At 49.4% G+C, this 20,068-nt stretch overlaps 7 protein-coding genes across 7 annotated transcripts; 2 read left to right on the top strand and 5 right to left on the bottom strand.

Annotated features, from left to right (window-relative positions):
- Nucleotides 1–309: 309 nt before the first annotated feature.
- Pdw03_7915 (Histidine biosynthesis HisG: ATP phosphoribosyltransferase) lies at nt 310–1,467 on the bottom strand (the record flags this gene model as incomplete). The annotated part of the gene is made up of 4 exons (XM_066101803.1): nt 310–683; nt 751–1,242; nt 1,354–1,388; nt 1,451–1,467. The coding sequence occupies 4 exons, from the start codon at nt 1,465–1,467 to the stop codon at nt 310–312; spliced, it is 918 nt and encodes a 305-aa protein (XP_065956886.1).
- A 641-nt stretch (nt 1,468–2,108) lies between these two features.
- Nucleotides 2,109–2,670, top strand: Pdw03_7914 (40S ribosomal protein eS28; the record flags this gene model as incomplete). Its single annotated transcript, XM_014677575.1, has 3 exons — nt 2,109–2,169; nt 2,328–2,411; nt 2,609–2,670. 3 exons carry the CDS (start codon nt 2,109–2,111, stop codon nt 2,668–2,670), a joined length of 207 nt encoding a protein of 68 aa, XP_014533061.1.
- A 1,182-nt stretch (nt 2,671–3,852) lies between these two features.
- On the bottom strand, nt 3,853–7,360 carry Pdw03_7913 (DNA mismatch repair protein Msh3; the record flags this gene model as incomplete). The annotated part of the gene is made up of 3 exons (XM_014677574.1): nt 3,853–5,358; nt 5,409–6,502; nt 6,562–7,360. 3 exons carry the CDS (start codon nt 7,358–7,360, stop codon nt 3,853–3,855), a joined length of 3,399 nt encoding a protein of 1,132 aa, XP_014533060.1.
- A 2,814-nt stretch (nt 7,361–10,174) lies between these two features.
- Pdw03_7912 (Terpenoid cyclases/protein prenyltransferase alpha-alpha toroid) lies at nt 10,175–11,899 on the bottom strand (the record flags this gene model as incomplete). Its single annotated transcript, XM_014677573.1, has 1 exon — nt 10,175–11,899. The coding sequence occupies one exon, from the start codon at nt 11,897–11,899 to the stop codon at nt 10,175–10,177; it is 1,725 nt and encodes a 574-aa protein (XP_014533059.1).
- Nucleotides 11,900–12,401: 502 nt separating this feature from the next.
- Pdw03_7911 (Terpenoid cyclases/protein prenyltransferase alpha-alpha toroid) lies at nt 12,402–13,623 on the bottom strand (the record flags this gene model as incomplete). The annotated part of the gene is made up of 5 exons (XM_014677572.2): nt 12,402–12,444; nt 12,501–12,625; nt 12,677–13,125; nt 13,182–13,467; nt 13,525–13,623. The coding sequence occupies 5 exons, from the start codon at nt 13,621–13,623 to the stop codon at nt 12,402–12,404; spliced, it is 1,002 nt and encodes a 333-aa protein (XP_014533058.2).
- Nucleotides 13,624–16,209: 2,586 nt separating this feature from the next.
- Nucleotides 16,210–18,321, top strand: Pdw03_7910 (Rho GTPase activator (Bem2), putative; the record flags this gene model as incomplete). Its single annotated transcript, XM_066101802.1, has 2 exons — nt 16,210–16,747; nt 16,799–18,321. The coding sequence occupies 2 exons, from the start codon at nt 16,210–16,212 to the stop codon at nt 18,319–18,321; spliced, it is 2,061 nt and encodes a 686-aa protein (XP_065956885.1).
- Nucleotides 18,322–19,271: 950 nt separating this feature from the next.
- Nucleotides 19,272–20,046, bottom strand: Pdw03_7909 (Ribosome biogenesis protein (Rrs1), putative; the record flags this gene model as incomplete). The annotated part of the gene is made up of 2 exons (XM_014677570.1): nt 19,272–19,878; nt 19,988–20,046. 2 exons carry the CDS (start codon nt 20,044–20,046, stop codon nt 19,272–19,274), a joined length of 666 nt encoding a protein of 221 aa, XP_014533056.1.
- Nucleotides 20,047–20,068: the final 22 nt, after the last annotated feature.

The raw sequence follows: 20,068 nt of genomic DNA, 5'->3' as shown, positions 1-20,068 counted from the left end.
AGTCTCGTATCTTCAACAGGGGAGGATAAGACTATTTGTACAGGAGTAGAATTTAGAGAAGAAATTCTAAAGCAAAGCTCATAGATCTTCTTGCACGCGCTGTTGCCCTATCCCATTCTATGTATGTGCTTTTTTATCCCCAATCCAACATCCATCGAAATAGCGAGACAGTCTCGATCAAGACCAAACAGAAGAAAAGAAACCAGCATCCTTGAGGAATTCATCACAATATATGAAGTAAAAAAAAAACAGAGATCACGAAGAAGGATGCTATTAAAACCCCAAAAAAAACAAAGTATCATCAAATCTTTAATCCGTGCGCGAGTTGGCAATGTTCATAACCAAGATATCACTCGCGCCGACCTTAATAAGCTCATCCATTACCGTAGCAATGCGCTTCTTCTCCACCATCGAGCTGACAGCAACCCAACCCTCCTCCTCGAGTGCGGTGATAGTAGGCGCGCGCTTGCCGGGGGTGATCTTGCACGCGACGGCCAGCTGATCACGCGGGATATTGTATTGGCACAGGACGAACTTCTGGGCGGTGATTATACCACGCAGACGGGAGGTGAGGAGAGTGAGGATGTCGCTGTTGGACTGGCGGGACTTGACAAGCACAGCGGTGCTGGAGACAACGGTGTCGATAGCCTTCAAACCGGCGGCCTTCATAGTCTCACCGGACTCTGAAAAGGAGATTAAGTATTAGCACAGAGCGGTATTTCAGTTGGACTGGTGATGATCACAACATACCAACAAGATCGACGATACCATCCGCGACGCCAAGAGCGCAAGCGGCCTCAACACTACCGCCGACATATTTGATCTTCGTGGAAAGCTTCTGGCCAGCCTCGGCACCCTCCAGGTTACGGAAGAACGCCTCGGTAAGAGCAGTGAAGCTGGTCACGACGTTACGGCCAACGAGATCCTTGGCCTCCTTGAGTTCACCCTTCTCGGGGACCTGCACCTGCAACTTGCAGGCGCCGAAGCCTAGGTCGAGGATCTCCTCGACGCCGGAGGTCTCACCGACAGGCAGAGTTGCATCGTGTTCAGCGACCTGATCGCGGCCAGTGATACCCAGATCAACGCGGCCTTCACCGACGAAGGTGGGGATGTCGGCGGCGGGCAGGAAGATCAGCGCAATGGGCAGGTTCTTGACCAGAGCGATGTCGAGGCGGGTTTCGCGGCGGAACTGGACGTCACAGCCGGCGAGAAGGTCGAGAGTTGCCTGTTGCAGACGTCCTTCTGTAGAGTGGAGTTTTCGCCGTCAGCCTTGGATCCTTCATCTGTGTTTCTTGGCTCTTGTTCATGTGGGTATCGCTGCGTCTATGAGTCACAATTTGGGAGGGAACTTGCTTTTGGGCACGGCGAAGAGGAGACGGCCTTCGAGGCTTTTAAAAATGGTAGTGTCAGTAGGGATCACAACAAGGGTTTGCAATTGAGGCTGACTCACTGGTTGACAAGATCCATGGCGATGGAGTGATGCGGCGCGGGGTTTTCACGGATTTTTGGTGGGGTAATAGGCTGATCGGGGATCAATTGAAAAAGAGCTTAAGTCAATTGCAATTCAGAGACTGTGGATATATCCCGAAGGCAAGATAGAACAATTGATTTAGTCCGGAGGAGTCAGAGGGAGAGACCGGAGCTTCTTGCGGCAGAAATTGGAGGGGCAGATTACTCCGGTGAATCAGTGACGGGACCGGGGGAGCATGTACCGTGCTTGCTGGACAGTATAAGCCCACGTGATGGAATCGGTGGTATATGGCTATTTGAGATGTCTACAAAGCATATTTGATAGAGTCTTCAATGAGTCTTTTAATTCATCTCGTAGGATTCTTGGCTGTGGAAGCCCAAGTTGCTGAAGAGCGATTGAACGATATCGGAGTTGCAAGGAAAAAATGTTCTGCCTGAATTTGCCTGAGTGTGCCTGACCCATCGGGTGTCAGTTTTGTTCGCTGACTCATCTGCTGCCTGACGGCTCAGGTGTCCAGCCCTGAGCCCTCGCGTAATTTGCACGAACCCACACAGGCCAAATTCCGCTTCAACACTCTCTTACTTTCAGTCCAACCAACTCCAACCCTCGAGCTCAACGCCCTCTCCAGACCTCCAAGATGGATTCCAGCAAGCAGCCCGTTAAGCTCGTCAAGGTGACCCGTGTCCTCGGCCGCACCGGTATGTGCTTTCCCAGATTTTTGAAGCTCCAAAACCCACAATTCGATATTCGATATTCGCGGGGTGCACCCAATGCGCCCCGGATCGCCCGAAACAAAACGATTGAAACCAGACATTTGGAGGACTAGCAATGGCTAATATCCGGTCTAATTATCTAGGATCCCGTGGTGGTGTCACCCAGGTCCGCGTCGAGTTCATGGACGACACCTCGCGCTCCATCATCCGTAACGTCAAGGGCCCAGGTATGCGATACTGATTTCCTTCAATCCACTCGTTTTTTTGGGGGGGGGGGGATTCCAAGAGGGGGGAATTCATGGATCCATCTTTCATTCTTGAATGAAAAGAGCCTTCATGTCGAAAAATGGAATTTTTGAGGATCGACCCAAAAGACGAAAACCTTACCCGACCACATAACTAACCTGTACTCCCTCCGCACCAGTCCGCGTTGATGACATCCTGTGCCTGCTCGAGTCCGAGCGCGAGGCCCGCCGTCTCCGTTAAAATTCACCAAAACGAAATTTCGCTTGCGTCGTCTATTTTGTCTCTCTTCTTCTCTCGCATATCCCTTACGACCGGTTTTTCATGATTGCTCTTCGGCCAAAATCGAGTCCCCCGTTCTTCTTTTTTGCCGTACCTTCAACCTCCTATCTTCCTCAGCCCTAAACCGCCGCGCTGCCCAATCATCCCCGCCTGCCGACTCTCGAGGGGCCGTTCCTACGATTTCCGACGTTTCTACTAGAGGTGATGGTTTGGGTGGATTGACTTTTTGGTTTTTCACAACTCCGAAAGTCCCGGAAGGTCGATTATGGAGAAACGATCGTGAGAGAGAAGAGCAGAGAGCGCAAAAAAGATAATAGAAAGCCTTTTTTTTTAATGCTACGAGAAAACGAAATCAGGTTCTTGCGCGAGGGCTGGTTTGTGGACTGTGGCACGGTCTGGTCTGGTTTCGATCTTGGTGTTTTACTACATACACACACGTCCCATCTAGGCGTGCTTGCATGGGCTCAATGCGACAAACGAGGTTGTGATGTTGTTTCCTCTCTTTTCTTCCTCGTACCAGCTTCTCCTTATCACTGGTACTTTGAAAAGACAAACGCCGATTCGAACCAGGCCCCGATCGAGTAAACGAACTATGGAATCCAAAAAAAAAGTTTGAAAACTTCCAGTTCAGCCTTGTCGAGGTCGAGGTTTTGAAGGCGTTCGTAGAAAATCTGGCCAGTGTAGTCTACGTGGGGATGTAGGTTGATTTTGCTAAGCACAGGTATATGACAACTGTCTGTCTCTTTTTATACACGGCAAGGCCGTCTAGATGTTCTGTGCTTCTAGCCGCCGGTACTGCCAGTGACCAAAAAGATATCTACCAAGGCACTGTATTGTTTACGTCCAACACGCAAGGCCAACAAGGGAGGTTGCATAAGCGGCAGATTTTCCTTGTTGACGTTGATTCAAGACTGCCATTCAAGATAGATCTATCATAATGATGTTAACCTCGTGTGTATATATACGAGGCACGGCCGCTGATCAGCCCGAATCCACTGGATTCGATGCCAAAACACTTGTCTACTTTAAACCATCATATAACTGGGTTATTGGGATGCTGTGAGATAATGTAAAATCAAAAATCGAGGGTTAGGTATGTAAATGTACAGCCGAGAATACCCAATACCCCGCATAACTGCAAAATTACAGCTGCTCCGCACTGGCCATGAGCCTATTAAAGAGGTTATCAGCACCAGCAGACTCTCCATCGAGACTACAAGTAACATCAAGGGCCCGACGAACCGCCCCAACAAGCCCAGCCAAGCGCTTCCGCCGAATAGACTCCTCCAGCTCAGCACTCTTCTGACGGGCGACATCAATAACAGCCGAAGGCAAGCTCGCCAGTCGCGCAACGTTCAACCCGTAACTACGATGCGCAACTCCTTCAGTAACCTCATAGAGGAATGTAATCTCCCCATCCCCTTCCTTATCCTTGTCCGTCTCCGTGAACCGCATATGGACATTACGGAGAGCGTGATCGGGGAAGGAATGCACCATCCGCGAGAGGTGCTGGTAGTGCGTGATGAAAAGGGTCAGGGATTGAATCGACCGAACCATGTGGTCCAGCACCGCCTGCGCGATAGCAACACCGTCATGCGTCGACGTACCGCGGCCCAGCTCGTCAAGGATCACCAAGGATCGAGGCGTTGCTTGCTTGAGGATATCTGCTGTTTCGGAGAGTTCGACCATGAAAGTTGATTCGCCGGCGAGCATGTTATCGAAGGCGCCCATGCGCGTGAACACCGCATCCAGGAGACCGAGTCGGGCGGAAGCTGCTGGGACGTAGGATCCGATCTGGCCCATAATAGCGATAAGTGCTACCTGTCGCACGTAGCTGGATTTACCGCCCATGTTGGGACCGGTGACGAGCAGGGCGCGCGTCCCGTCGTGTTGGAGGTTTGTGTCGTTGGGTACGTATGTGTCTGTGAGGAGTTGCTCGACCATTGGGTGTCGGCCCTGCTCGATGTGGAGGCTTGCTTCTTCTGTATACTCGGGCTTGACATAGCCCGGTTGCAGGGCTATGTCTGCTAGAGATAATAGGCAGTCAAGTGTTGCGAGGGATTGGATGCAATCCCGGAAGGACTGGTACTGCGCTGCAATGTCAGCTAGGAGAGTTTTATATGCTTGGTCACAGGCTGCTGCTAGGCCTTCCTTGTATTGATCACGCTCGCGGATGAGCTGGATGACTTCTGGCGTGTGGAAGCGGGACACTCTTTTTGTGCCGCTGACTTTGACCCACGATGCTGGCACGCGCTTGAGTGCTGGGGAGTTGTTTTCGATCTCGATCAAGTACTCAATGCCAGAGACTGTCGAGTATTCGACTTTGCCTCTCCCAATCGTTGATGCCGCCTGCTTGCGGTGTTCTGAGAACCCGTGTTCAGTGCTTCCAATTTGGAGTTTGAGCTCACCAATCTCCTCTGTCTCCTCCGCTTCGCGAAAGAAGGTATATTTGTCATTGGTTCGTGCAGCGTGCAAGTTGATCTTATCCAAAAACTTGACGACTGAAGTTCGGATCGTGGGCAGAGAGGCGATTGCCTCGCTCACTAGCGTTGATTGAAAGCCCGTCTGGGCAGGTGATTTGATATCTGCAAATTCCATTGCAATCATCTGCATAGCCTGTAGAACAGTGAGAAGTTCGGGTCGCTCGCACTTGACTCGACATTAGTACATGCGTGGTTCATCGCAGAAGTATCACATACCTTTCCGTAGTAAATACGGATCAAACTTTTCTCAAGATCACTCTTGACTTTGCATAGCAACCCTCGTACTCTCTCCACCGGAACCGCTCGCGCAGGATCAATAAGCTCTTCCACGGCATTTGTCCGCTCCTCGAGGCGCACTTTGTCCAGCAAAGGTCTACCAACCCATTGCCGTAACATGCGTTGTCCGAATCGCGTTTGCGTTCGATCCAAGGTCCAAAATAAACTACCCTTTGTCGAGAGATCCGTTTGGTTTTGGTAGATTTCTAGACTGACCAGCGTGTTTCCGTTCATAAGCATATGCGAACGAGCCGAGAAAGGTTGGAAATATTTGGTGAGATCAAACACATGTTCCAACCCATACTCGGTCATGTGTTCAATCATAGCAGACAGGCAGATAGTCACCTGCTCCGGGAGATCAAGGACGTTTTGAAGCAGCTTTGCAGCTTGAGCATCCTCCTCGGTACTGGTAGCCTTCATCTTCCCTGCATAAAATCCCGATACATGACTGTGTGCCTCAGCAGCAGAGGTTTTCTTCTTCTGAGCCCGCTCCAGACGCACAGCGTCCCCAAAAACATTCATTTTGCTTCCAGATAAATGCTGCACAAGCTTTTCGCTAGCTCGAGACATCTCTCCAACAATCAAGATCTCACAGGGAGCGATATGCAAGAGTCTTGTCTCAATCTCGCTCCTCATGAAGCCATCTTCAAAGTCATCGTAGATAACATCACCTGTAGCCGGCTGGACGGCTACAATTCCGACATGAACTCGCTCGTCATTCTCAGGGCCCTTGGCAATAGTCTCCGTCATACAGAACATATACCCAGTCGCAGGGGAAGCACCTCCGGCTGCCGGCGCAGGACCCTGCAGACCTTCAGCGTCATCGATATAGGTTCCTTTCGTGTAGAGATTGGTTAATTTGCGAACAAATGGTGCATTGCGATTATCACCCGCAGCCTTGAGCGCAGCCGTCTCGATCTGTCGCACCACGCCGACCTTGTGTCCAGCTGTAACGAGTCGCTTCACATGTACGTGCAATCGGTGCACGGGGATACTAGCCGAAGCAAACCGACCGATGTGTGCCTCGGATGGATCTGCGGTAGGTCATGACATTAGTATGGTTTCTGTATTCCGAGACGCAGGAAGTACTTACGTTCGTCGAATCTGAACTTCCCGGGGATGCAAACGATGCCTAGCTCCTTGGCCGCAATTCGCGCATCCTCTCCGAAGAACCTGAACTTGTATCCCACTTCAATAACCAACACTGTGTTCATGTTCTGACGCTTAATCTCAATGACCTGCTTTTCCATGGGCGTGAGCTTGCTCGCGCCCTTCTTCGCACCCTTGCCTTTAGTCGGGGGTGGTGGCGGTGCGGGCTCTTCGTCTTCCTCGGCTTCTGCAGCTTCCATCTCCGCACTGGCTGCATCGCTCACTGCGATTCTCCCAATCCCAACCTGGCAATCTGACCCACCGAGCTTCCGGACGAATTGCTGGTGCAGTTTCTCCTTCTCTTTCTTCCGCTGTTCCTGCTCTGGACCCTCCTCCTCGGTGGTGACTGGCGCAGCAGCAGGGGAGCTCTGGAATTTGTAGATATCGGTGCGTTGGCTGCTGCTTGCCTGAGAGGTGTGCTCGAAGTGCACGCTTGTCGCAACTCGGATCGGCTCCTCCGCTTCTGTGCCGATGGTTTTGGCTCGCTTTGGTGCAGGCGCCACGACATCTTCGTCATCATCATCATCTTCTTCATCGTCATCTGCTGGAAAAGTATCGTCTCGCTTTGGCTCGATCTTGTCGGCTGGAGACGCTTGTCTTTTCTTAGGCGCCTTATCTGGGGTCGGTGCGGAGTCTTTGGGCGTTGCCGAGGATGCTGGTTTCGTGAAAAAACTGGAGATGCTTGCTTGCTTTCGTTTCAGCGATGAAGAAGGTGCAGAGGATTGCGAAGAGTGAGGTGCCATCTTTGATTCCAACTGCTCCCACCGGCAAGTATGCAAGTGGCAATGGGGTTAGACGTAGGGGTTATCGGTTGTGGTGATATGAGACGGATTTCAATGGAACAGAAATCGGGGGTATTTCATTTCAGCCTATTCTCAGACTAGGGATGCTTCAAATCAAGACACATGTGAGTTCTCCGCAATTTACTCGGAGCTCGACGCGTACGGAACGCGCTAAGGCGTTAATTAATTGCTGACTCAGCTGCAGTCTGGCCCCGAGGATGAGCAATGTGCTCTTTGAGCCAATTTTTGGAATCCATCACAACAGAGACAGCCCTCTGTTGCCTAGTGGAGAATCATCTGAGGGCTCTTTCTTTTCTAATAGGTTCCTGCTTTTATGATCTCTTCATGACCTATGATTTCTGTCTGCCTGTCTGAACACCACACCTGGGTATCTGTAATCGATTGTTGTACTTTGTGCAGGTTGATGATTTGTTACTTGCTCATGCAATTTGTGGTCTTTGTTTTTTTGTCTCCGGCTTCATGGCAATCAGTTCACTTGACCACAGTCAATCCATGACCCCCTTCCCTGCCCCCCCCCCCTCTCTCTTTCTCGTCCCAGAGTCGCAGATGCATGCACTCAACACTTTACAGCAACAACATACATCCACTTATGTCACCCCCAACCATGATACCCCCACTCCTTGTAGCTGACATATGGACGTATTATCTCTTTCCTATAACACAAACTTGACACAAGTTGTTCTGGGTGGAAGCTATTCTCACCGTGAACAGGGGCTAGAGATGAGCTAGAGATGGTACGAACTCCTTTGGGGTTGTACACAATGAGATAGTCATAGAAACAGCCCCAAGATTCAAGTCAAGTTAAGTTATGTGCAGAGTTCTATTTCTAGCATCTTCGTATTTGATATCTGATTACCTGCAAGACCAAGCATGGCCCCTGGGAGACTGAACATTACCGGTGGACCCGGAGAGTGGAAGAAGGAAGAAACAAGAAGAGGGGGATGTGGGAAATAGCAGGTATTTATACCTTCCCTATGGCCTTCAGTCATAGTGGAAACTGAGGTAGGTGACGAGTTGTCCGTGACCCAAAAATGGAAGGGACACCTAACCAGATATTTAGGCTACTAGGCATCTTAAAGAAGTCTCTCTCTCTCTCTCTCTCTCTCTCTCTTAAATACACACGTGTGGGAAGGGGCCAATCACCTAAGACGGTATATTAGCAAATCGATAGTATCTTATTCCTTCGATTACTCTTACTAAATTCGTCTTGTAGAATTTCTATGGAGAGTAACTTCGGAGATCATTTGATCACAACGAATTCCATATGTAGTATATCCTCTAGGTGCAAGGTCCATATTCACCACTTAGTACATTCCCTAGGTACACATGGTTCTCCGAGCTAACACCTCATTATCAAGCACCTAATCAACTTGTGCAGGTGTTCCAGCTGCTTCCTCGTGATCTTCGATAATCAAAATGGTAATTCAATGCGACTTGAAGCCTCGGCAGCTCAACCGCCTTCTCACGGAGTCTGAGAGCATAGTCAGCTGATGTGAGTACACACAGCCTCAATTGACGCCTTCATGAGGTGCAATCAGTCGATGTTAACATGCACCAGTAGCCGGCTCTGCTCTAAAATGGAATTCTCTCGAATAGCAACTAGCAACCTTTAACCGGTTATCGGGGGCAGTGCATATTTATTTTGTCAAGAGGATACCCACCTGTCAGGGCCCATGCGACATAGGGAATATCTGCTAAGATTTGTGTGCTTATATGTAATGAGTAGAGTGTATGTTCACAAACACTCTCATTTTAAGGGTAAGGCATTGCGGGACTCAAGAAGTATATCGACAAAGATAGCACTTGACACGGGACGATTTCGATATTCTACTGTCTGGACCCATCAAAGCCGGAAAGAAGGGTTATTTTGGATAGCGTGCCTGACGGTTCATGACGAGCGGGCAGTTGTCTTCAGATACTGTAAATACACTAGTATCACAATCTTCAGCTTGATATTTCAAGAATTAAGAACTCTAAACGACGGGATATGGGAGAGGTCATACCATACATAGCCGATTTGCTCTTTAGAAGTTTTCGCCTGGTTTCAAGCTTATGGATGCCCTTCGATGTTCCCTACAACCTAGGTCTTCAAAAGATTCGACCATATTGAACTCGAGAACAAGCTGCATCACAAATAGGAGCTGTATCGAAAGACGGCCAAATCTCGAAGGGAGCGTTGAGTTCAAGTCAGAACACGGAGTCAAACTTCTCCAGATAAGTTGGGCTATAGAGCCAACGCTTGGCTGCCGATCATCAACCCTGGACCCAACCTCCTGGCCAACGAAAGTTCTGTAGGTGGCATCATGGTGGGAAGTGCGTGATGGTAGGTGTGTTCAAAACATAACCCTAGAAACATATGATGGAAAGTACAAAAATGCCCTTCGAGCTGTGTACGAAAAGAGGACCTTGAAGAGGAAGATTATCATGGTGTGTATATAATGGCACGGGAAACATTCATGATGCACATTCTTCCTATTGATACTGGCTAATCATGATATTGTACAGCATATCAAACAACCCAACAAGCATGAGAAATACAAATGGCCACCCCCATGGATAATCACAATTGATAGAAGATAGCAATCAGCCTGGGCGTGAACTAGTTGCGATCGTTGGGTGGGAGAAAATCATGGTAAAGCTACCACTGTCACTGTTTGGGGTTTCGGTTCTGGCTATTCATAACATCTTCGGTCATTTCAAGAAACATCGCATAGCATCACTGTGCCGCAGGGTTGGCCATCAGGGTCGGGAAATTTAGTTCGCATCGGTGGTCAAGTAGTATGCAGGAAAGTGATCGTCTTCCGGGATGGTTTCTTCAGATGGAACTGTCTGGTCAATTGAAAGCCAGCCATTCTGGGCTGCAATTTGCTCCTCTTCGTACTGGCTGTCATAGAAAGGGGGCTTCGAGGGGGCCTGCAGAGGGTTGAATCGATACCCAGCCTTGTCAAAGCTGTCATACGGATCCCCAAGATCAGAAAGGTATGCAGGGCCGAATCCAAAGTCATCAGGGTCAGTGCGTTTAGCGAATGGGGAGTGCCAACCAGGGGGGCCAATTCGGCCTTGGGGGTTCAGAATAGGCTCGATGTTTTCTTTGTCGAGGGATATGTGCCCAGTTCTCGAGGCATGAATACCGGTGTTCGTCTTTCCGTTCAAAACAAGGCGAGTGGGGGTCAGTGTGTCAAATTGCGTTCTGTATTCCAGTTCCTGATAAAATGTTTTGCCATCGTCTTCTTCTTTTTCTTCATCAACAAAGACGTCGAAGCCACCCCTCGGCCGTTTGCCAAAGGTATTGACAGTAAAACCAAACTCGTCATCGTTGCCAACATAAGATTGAGCACGGTCTACTGCGCGGCGCGAGCGGCGGGGGGATTTTCGCTCTTCTTTGACTGATTCTTCAAGTTTTTTGTGGTCTCTCTCGGTTTTTTGTCGCTTTCTGTCCACAGCACGGGGCACGTTGGGGTCTGCTGTGGTCAAACGAGCAATCCTGGTACGAGTGAGGCCTCGCCTGGGGATTGGAGTCTCCCCTTTCAGTGGGCTGTATTCCTCCACATTGCCCGTGATCACACGCTCCTTCAACATGGTTCCATGTGGGGAAAAGACCAGTTCGGTTGGCTCCACAAGCGAAGAACCAAGTTCCATCATCTTCAACACAGTACTATCCTTCTTCTGGTTGCGCCGACGACGCATCTGCGCCGTTGCGGAATCAAAAATATCCATGCCTGGCCATAGAACTCCCTTAAGTCTTGCAATTTCTTCGGCCCGAGCCTTGTCCATCTCAGCGTCACCAGACGATGTCTGAGTCTGATCGCCAGAGTCGATGAAAGGATCAGAGTTATCTTTGCCGGAAGTCCAGGTTCTCTCCAGGGGGTCCGGTTTACGTCGGCACTGTATCGATGTCATCGGCAAAGCCAACGATCGGGTTTCAGTGCTAGGTCCAGAAGCATCCACCGGCTGCAGGAAGTTTGACTTTGTGCCATTCAAGGATCGCATCGAGCGAAGGACCGGACCCGTTTGAGCTTTTGCGTTGCTGTTCGCCGTAGACAATCTGTTTGGAGTAGTTGGCGTGATGGTTTGATGGTGCTGTTTGTCAATGTGAGAATCGGCTAGGCGAGGATCGAGGCAATCAGGAACTGGGGTGCTTGTAATTGTGCGAGTGCTGGAGCCCTCAAGCTCGACATCGGATGCTTGGCTTTTTGTGCGTTTAGTGGTCTGGGAAGACGATGCTTCATCAGACTTTCTTTTCTTCCGAATTTCTTTGCTAGCCATGCGAGCAGCCAGCTGCTTCGCGAAGCCATTGGCGTCGAACCAGTCGTCGTACTGCTTGAGGAGCTCGATTGCGTTGGGATCATCAGTGCGGAGCTTGAGCTTGAAGTGGTTGGCTAGGTGAGCCTTGGAGGCAGCATGTGTCAACAAGTGGGAAACATCGCTGAACTGGGGCTGCCCAGGACAGATGCTGCACAATAGGATGGTGTCATCCATGATGCAAGCCCTGAAGGAAGCAACAAACGAATCGAATGAGATGCAAGAGGAAAGGGCAAAACAACCAAACTGTCGAAGCCAAGAAAGTGGGTGTTAATGGGGGTGGTGAAGGAGCGATGGGGGAAGAGGAGTCGTTATAAACACATCCACAAGGCGGACGATTGTGACTCTCTTCCTTATCAATTGTCTATTGACATCCGAGGAAGGAGCGTCTTTGGGTCACGGGTAAGTCACGGGACGTTATTGTCCAAACAACTTTCATTCATTTCTTCATCAATATCTTAAGGTACACAGTGTGTATACAATGTGTATGTACCACGATGTCTTAACAGCTCTTTGGCCATTGTAGGGGAATCTGAAGCGGAGTAAGTCAAAATGGTCATGCCCGCATTGTATCCCATGGTCCATAGAGAATAGAACACTGAGCTATTAGATTGCGGGAGGTTTCCACATGGATCAATTGATGGATGATAGATCCACCACCCATCAATCAATTGATGAATCATCCCGCAAGGCATTTAGCAGTGATCGACCTGGGCATGCAGCTATTCATTCAAGTTAGCAAATCTATTAGTAGAATATCAGATGCATCCTAGCTCACTAAACAGCATCGATCTCTTGAAGGCCATTCAACTTCAATAAGCTCAGCCCCGCAAGGCTGAAGTGTGTGTGGTATACATCTACCATGTTTCCTGGTCGATCAGCAAAGCCACCAGCATCAGGGTCCTAAATAATGGTTAGCAATAGATCCCACCCCACGATGTAGATTTAACTGACTTGGCATTGTAGAATAAATGCGGCGAGTTTCTCGCCATCGATCCAGTGCAGACGGTCAATCATGGCAAGGCTTGATCCAACCCACCAGCTGTAGCACGCATCTGCAAGCTTTTCTGGTCGACCATTGAAACCGCCGCTTTCGATTTGGCGCTCACTGAGCCAAGCTCCGAGGCGATCCTTATTCACCAAGTCCAAGCGGCCAGCGATGGCCAACGCGCCAATGCAAGTGAATACCTGGCCAGCGTGAGACTCGGCACCGGGGCGGATACCATAAGCTCCATCCAAGTTCTCACAACTCTGAACGTGAGAAACGGCTTTGGGGACATCGACCAGGTCCATTAGACGTAACAGTGACAATGCATTGAGGGCACCGTATAAGAAACGGGTATCTGTTTCGCCCCATTGGTCCCCCATGAAGGAGCCATCTGCATTCTGTAGGTTTGCAATGACTGTAATGGTTCAGTAGACAATTATTGGCATCAGTGAATATGAGAGATTCCCGTACAAGATCCAACTTTCTCCTTGCCACCTCGGCCCCGCTTGTCAAGTTCATCAACAGCATCAATAGTTATGAGGATTTGAACGGCAGAGACGGTGTACAACATATGGGCATCATGACCTGGGGCAGCACCGAAGCCTCCATTGTCATTTTGGCACGAGAGAACAAAGTCGATGGTCTGATCTCGAGGTAACGTATCCGGATGACCTAGGATATGCAGGGCTGTGAGACCCCAGTAAACACCATTTAGTCGTAGGTGCTCGGTCAGCCAATATTCTAGCTCATCTCTCCTCTATGTTGGTCAATCTTCACCATTCACTCATCATTTTCTTTTTCAAGGAGCACGCACAGTGTCCAGGTTCTTGATGTAAGTCACATGCTTTGAGGCGTGCAGTTCAGAGTCTGCGGGGCTACCCCCGGCTCTACCAGGGCCCGAAACTAGAGCCATTTCTTGGAAGAATGGGGGTGGCTGCTCAGAAGACGGGCACTGATTGGATAGGGATGTGTAGGTTCGTAGAGGAACAGAGAGCTTGTGAAACTATTACCACAAGGCGGTGAAGCTACAAGCTGGATCATTTATGCATCCATAACTAATTACTTAGTCACTGCACACATTGTGGCTTGACTTTTGGAGGATTGAGTCCGTGCGTCCCCACGTGATAGGCACGTGCCAGTCTCGGTTAACAATAATTCTTTCGATTTTTATAATCCACCTGGGCAAGCGCTGAAGTTTTTGTTACATTCTGCTATACTCCTATCCTCGGTACTGATTGGTAGAAACCTAAAAAATATCCACTCAGCATGTCCCGTGCACCACGTTAAAAGCACTGTCATCCCCAAGGCGCTAGTTTGACATCTCCAGCCATGTTTCAGATTGGATGGAACCTCAAGTTACAAGGATGCAAAATAGGTGGGCGGTGTACAAGCGAACCTTGGAAAAGCAGTGTCAAGCAAAAAGTGTGCTAGAAATTGGATGCTGCAGAGCATTCATATAAAATACAATCCAACCCAATTTTAGTCTATCTACAGGAGCCGGTGCCCCGGAGCGTTGTCAGCGTTGTAGCTCCAAGTCTTCCCAGGATACACAAAAGTGTGTTTCTTTCGGCCATCAGTGTACACCGTATCACAGTTGTAGGCACTGGAAACCCCTTTCTTACAAATGTCACTAAAACAGGATATCTCCACTGTAGTAGAGACAGTAATCCATGGTGTGAGAGGTCTTTATCGGTAAGCGGGAGTATGGGTTCCAAGGTTGGACCGAGACCAGGCTGAATTAATTAATAAAAGTGGACGCAACACACGGACACAGACGCGATTGTGCGTTTCTATAGCGTTTAACCCCTGATGTATGAATAGGTTTTCATTCTATGCGTTGTCCATAGATAATGATAACTTTGTTGGATTTACTTACTAAGATGGGTTTTCGCGTATAGATCGTGAACTAGATGTATAGAGAGATGCTGCTACACAGGTGCACATGCAACCATCAACAATCCAAAGCACAACCATGGATCTTCCGGCAAGGGAAATCAGGTACTAATTTTTGGTACCATTGTACTGTCACTGGTTCTTCAATTAACCAATGACAGACCACAGTGACTGTAACGTAAGGCAACACATTCCGTGGCTCTGACCTACAAAAGTGGAGAGCTCCGATCGTTCGTGTACTCCGTCTCCGTACGGAGTACGGAGTACAGCCCACTAAATCGTATCAAGTACCTTTGGACTCGACAAACTATACTCCAATCCTGCATAGTTGTGCCTGAGAGGTTTGTTTTGGGTAATGCGAGCCAATGTCAATTGAGTAAACCTAAGTGTTATAGAAGTTGATAATGATGGACCTTGATGGACATTAAAAATGCTCCTCCACCGTCACAGTCGGATCATCCCAAGGTTCTCAAGGTGTTCCTTGGGTCGACAAAGTGACATTTCAGGGGGAATCAGATGGGAAATTTTTCCCAAAAAAGAGGTTAGGTTCCACTCTTTTTTTGGTGCTGCATAGAATTTATAGAAATCATAGAGATTATACGGAGTAGAATTGATTAATTTCCAAAGTAGGAAAAGGAACGGTTTCAAGTTCTCAAAAAAGCAATCTATTCAGGGCTATAATATTTGATATGATCTAATAATTATGACTTCTATAATACTAGCGTGGCTTGTCTGATGGTCTTTGCTCGGACTAGTGTACCGCTAAGTCTATTAGGAGAGAACTTGGACTGGCGCCTTCATTTGTTTACAGTTCTTCAATTCTTCACCTCTGACAACTCCTACATCATATATGATACCCTCTTGCAAATTGAATTCTTTCCTCTGACCTTGATCCACCAAAAGTCCTATCTCGCCCCTTCCACCCTGCCGATCCCCGAACTTCAAAGCGCCTAAAAAGAGGGGGGGGGGAAGTGAACTTGCACGGAACAAGTCCCGGTCTCACAAACCTGGAGACATCGGGTGGAAACAATTGAAACCATATCATGAGGACTTTGGTAAGTGATCAGCTGAATCAGGCAAACATGTCTTCAAAGTTTCTGCGATCTCGTTCCTGGCCTTGTCTGTCAACAAAGAGTCGAGGTGTGGCTTGCTTTTAACATGGGGTTTGCCTGCATATGTCACCTGCGGTCTCGCTTTTTGCTTTCTTTTTTTTTCACTTTTCTACTTCTCCTGTCACATGTTGCTGATTTTGCGCTGACCCTATAACTGGCGCTTCAGATCCCACATCCTCGACACTTCGTTTAATTCATACTACTTTTGTCATCACACGTGCCGTTTAGTAGACAGCATTACCTCTCTCCCAGTACTACTTGGCTTCGAAAGTCGCTTCGCCCCCCACTACACGGTCAGACCTCGAGCATTGATGCCCGTACGAGCCTCTCAGCCGCATACGTGACTTGGGTTTCAGCGCTGACCAAGTACACATCTAGCAGCCCAAGGACCAATTCATATTCATCTGAAGCTCTGACGGGGCATACAACCCACAAAACCTTGACCACCCGAGCTTTCGCATATTATCCTGGACCGGGTCCAACTGCCGCTCAACATGCCAAACCGAACTTCAACAGTGCCCAACTTCGATCTTATCTCGCGCAAGACCGAATCGAAGAAAAAGAAGACATTATCACCTGCGACACCAGGTGACCACAATTCTGACGGACTGAGCCCCTTAAGACCACGTTCGCCCAAGTCCGAATCGAGCTCTCCACCTTTTAAAGGCGCAACGATTCGCCCTGTCGCGCAAGACTCCGACAACAAGGCAACCGGCTCTAATCTCTCACATTCTCCTAGCACAGGCCCGGCGGGGCCTACTACACCCAGTATCACAGCCATTCCTCAACATTTCCCTTCTCCCAAAGACCCAAGGCATGCGCGCGATGCCTCGAAATCATTCTTTGGTAACCTCAAAGCACCCAAATCATCACACAAGGCACAACGCTCAGATAGTTCGGAGAACTCCACCGAACATTCCAAGAGCAGAGGCAGCTCCATAGAACGGAAGACACCAATGGCTTCGAAACAATACGAGTCAACGCCTGATCTTCCAGGGGCACTTGCCCGTGCGAACGGAAACGAAAGGACTAGTTGGTTTCCCTCGCCAAAAAATTGGATCACGTCTGACAAAATAACTACAGATGGAATCCCAGGCCACAACAATTCGCAGCAAACAGGCGCCAAGAAAGTCGCTACAGATCTAGAGTCTGCCATGCCGAAGAAAAACAAACAACGATTTGCAAACCTTTTGACCCGATCTCGCTCCATTCGAGTTGACGACTCCTCTGGAACCAGACCACCACGCCGACGCCCCTCTACTGGTCTAGGGAAACTTGAAGAATTCGGTCAAAGCGCACCGACGAACGCGAATCCACCCCGCTGTGCGACTGCGACTACGCCTGCGCGGCCTGAACGCACCATCCAGGGAGGTTTGCGGCCTCCTGAGCGCTACGCCGACACCTTGTCTTTGCGAAAAGAGCGTAGCCATGGTAACATGGTTCCATCGGGTTCGCTGAATCAAGTTTCTGGCGCCTCGGCTACTATATTCAGCAATCTGAAGTCTTCATCAAGCGGCACTGCAGATCGTATTGGCAAAGCTGGGAAAGGGTTCTTTAGCAAGATCACTCGCAGCGGCAGCACCAACGAGAGAGAAATGATCACCGATGACTCTTACATATGCTCGGTGATCAACCTCCCGCTCATTGAGCAGGCGAGAAAGACCCGCATTGCGAAGAGGATTGAAGATTGCCGAGACAAGACCGAGTTCTGGATGCCTGCCTTGCCATACCGTTCAATTGATTATCTAAACTTTAAGGGTTGTGAGGAAGAAGGCCTTTACCGTGTTCCTGGTAGCGGCAGGGAGGTCAAGCACTGGCAACGACGATTTGACACAGAACTCGACGTCGATCTTTTTGAAGCCAAGAACCTCTATGACATCAATACGGTTGGATCTCTCTTCAAAGCTTGGCTTCGTGAGCTTCCGGATGAGCTTTTCCCCAAATCGACGCAAACGATGATTGCTCTGAAGTGCGAAGGCGCCACGACAGCACCCCAGCTACTTAAAGACGAGCTCTCTAAGTTACCACCATACCATTACTACCTCCTTTTCGCCATCACCTGCCACCTCAACCTTCTTCACTCATACGTAGACCAGAACAAAATGGACTACCGGAACTTGTGCATTTGCTTCCAGCCCTGCATGAAAATCGACGCATTCTGCTTCCAATTTCTGGTATGTGACTGGAAGAACTGCTGGCAGGGATGCTGGACCGAGAAAGAATACCTTGAGATTGAGAAAAAGATGGACGCGCGCGACCTGCGGGTCTCAGTAGAGCTGGAGGCTGCCAAGGCAAAAGAACGAGCCTCTGCCAGCCATGAACGTGCTATCTCATCTTCCAGCAGCAGCGCTGGAGAGGAATCTCGGCAGCCTTCTCGGCAGCCTTCTCGTGAGCCACCTCGCCCAGAAATCGATCGCCCAGAAACCGATCGCCCAGAAACCGCTCGCCCAGAAACCGCTCGCCCAGAAACCGCTCGCCCAGAAATTGCTCGCCCAGAAACTGCTCGCACCCGAAAGGCTCCGCCGAATAATATCGAGACGGCACACAACCGGAGCATCTCTCAGCTTCCCGAGCTTGGCCCGCCTCTTTCTCCTATCAAAATCTAAATCTGATAGACGCTTTCCTGGCACAGAAGTGTCTCGGACGAGAGTAGCGGACGAGAGTAGCTTCACGTCGCTGTCTACATTTTATGACCTGCTTCCAATTTGGCTGGCCCGATTTCCGTTCTATCTGCAGGACCAGATAGGACTGGACAAGTTGTTTCAGAATGGCATTTCCTTCCTCCACGACCACTTTTTCCTCTCCCCATACCTCTGATATGATACATCCATCGCCCGCTAGCCGCATGGTTCATTGACATCTCCATTGGGCTTTGGTCCCAACCGCAAATTGGGATCAAATGCCCCATCAACATTTCTTTTCAATGTGTACATCTTTGCTCTCTTGGCATTTACTCTGAAAGTGGCGAATGGCCGGCCGTTTCGTTTACTCCTGCCATTTTGCTTGCTTGGCTTGCATCTCTCTCTCTCGTTTCGCTGTCTCTTGTCTATTTGGAAGCGCACAAATCTCATTCCATGCTTTGCTTGATATTGCAACTTCTCCAGATTCCCCTCTGCGGTTGACATTGATTTCCATCATTGCTATTTGCTTCACGCCCGTTTACTCCGTTCTGCAATGGCGGTCTACGTTTCCAATTTCCTGTTTTGTCTAAAGTATCCATATGGCGTTTCCTTTCGAGGATTGTACAATAAAGAAAGTGGGAAAGGCACTTTCGGTTCGAGCAAGATAATTTCTGTTACAACAATCCCCGTAGCCTCACAAGGATAAATCAAGGTTGTCGAGCTATCAGTTAAAAGCTTTCGCAAATATCGATAGACGCAAGAATAGTGCTTTTTGGTGAATCACGGCATGTCCACATAACATGAAGAATCCCATTCGACTCCCAACCCCAACGCCAGAGATGTAAAAAGAATCAAGACAGGAAAAGGCCAGAGGCCATAAGATAGGCATGAAAGAAAAACAAAGAGAGCACGAAAGAGCTTGATTTAAACCAAGCTTATTTCGCACGAGCAGGGTTCGACCGCTTTTCATTCGACCGCTGCTTACGTTCATTACGCTTGATACGCTCCTTGCGCTCAGTCCGTGAGATGCCACGAATGTTGCCGCCCTCAGCGTTAGCCTCAGCCTCCTTCTTCCACTTCTTCTCATCAACCTCAACAAGCCATTGGTTCTCGTCGTCCTTGTTCTTGCCCTTGTAACCCCAGCGCGGCACCCACTCGCCAGTAGCCTCGTCGTAGACGAGCTTCTTGCGACGCTCCTTGTCCTGGCCAGCGGCACCGGGCTTCTGGCTGAACTTGCCGATACCCTTCTTGCGGGCGAACAGCTCCCATTTCGTGGGCGCCTTGGGGACGGGAAGTGGCTTGTGGCGCGGGAGGTGGATGTTAGGCGCTGGCAGGGTGAGTAGCACGCCTTCAGAGACGGAGGTCTTGATCTCGCAGGTTGTCAGGAGCTGGTTGAGCAGAACTTGAACGCCATCGCGTGCTGTCGCTTTCAGCGAGTCGTTCAGGGTTTGGTCCGCGGGGAGCTCCAGGGGGTTAGGGTCGTTGACGAGCAGATGGCCCAGGTCGAATGTGTAGGGAGTGGGCTTTGAGACAGTGATAGGCCTGGACATGGGATGTTAGTTTCTCTATTTTTCTATATTTTTCTTCGTTTTCTTCGTGTTCTTTTCTGGGGTTTTGAACGTATATCCGGTTCGGGAAGAGGGTTTCTTACAGTCTCTCGATCTTGGAACCAGCCGCAGGCGCGGAATTGGCCATCTCGGTATCAGACATAGTGATACTAGTAGTATTGGTT

The sequence above is a fragment of the Penicillium digitatum genome, chromosome 3 (assembly GCF_016767815.1).
Source record: "Penicillium digitatum chromosome 3, complete sequence".
Taxonomy (NCBI): domain Eukaryota; kingdom Fungi; phylum Ascomycota; class Eurotiomycetes; order Eurotiales; family Aspergillaceae; genus Penicillium; species Penicillium digitatum.
The sequence above is the reverse complement of the archived record's forward strand: the minus strand, read 5'-3'. Positions and strand labels throughout refer to the sequence as shown.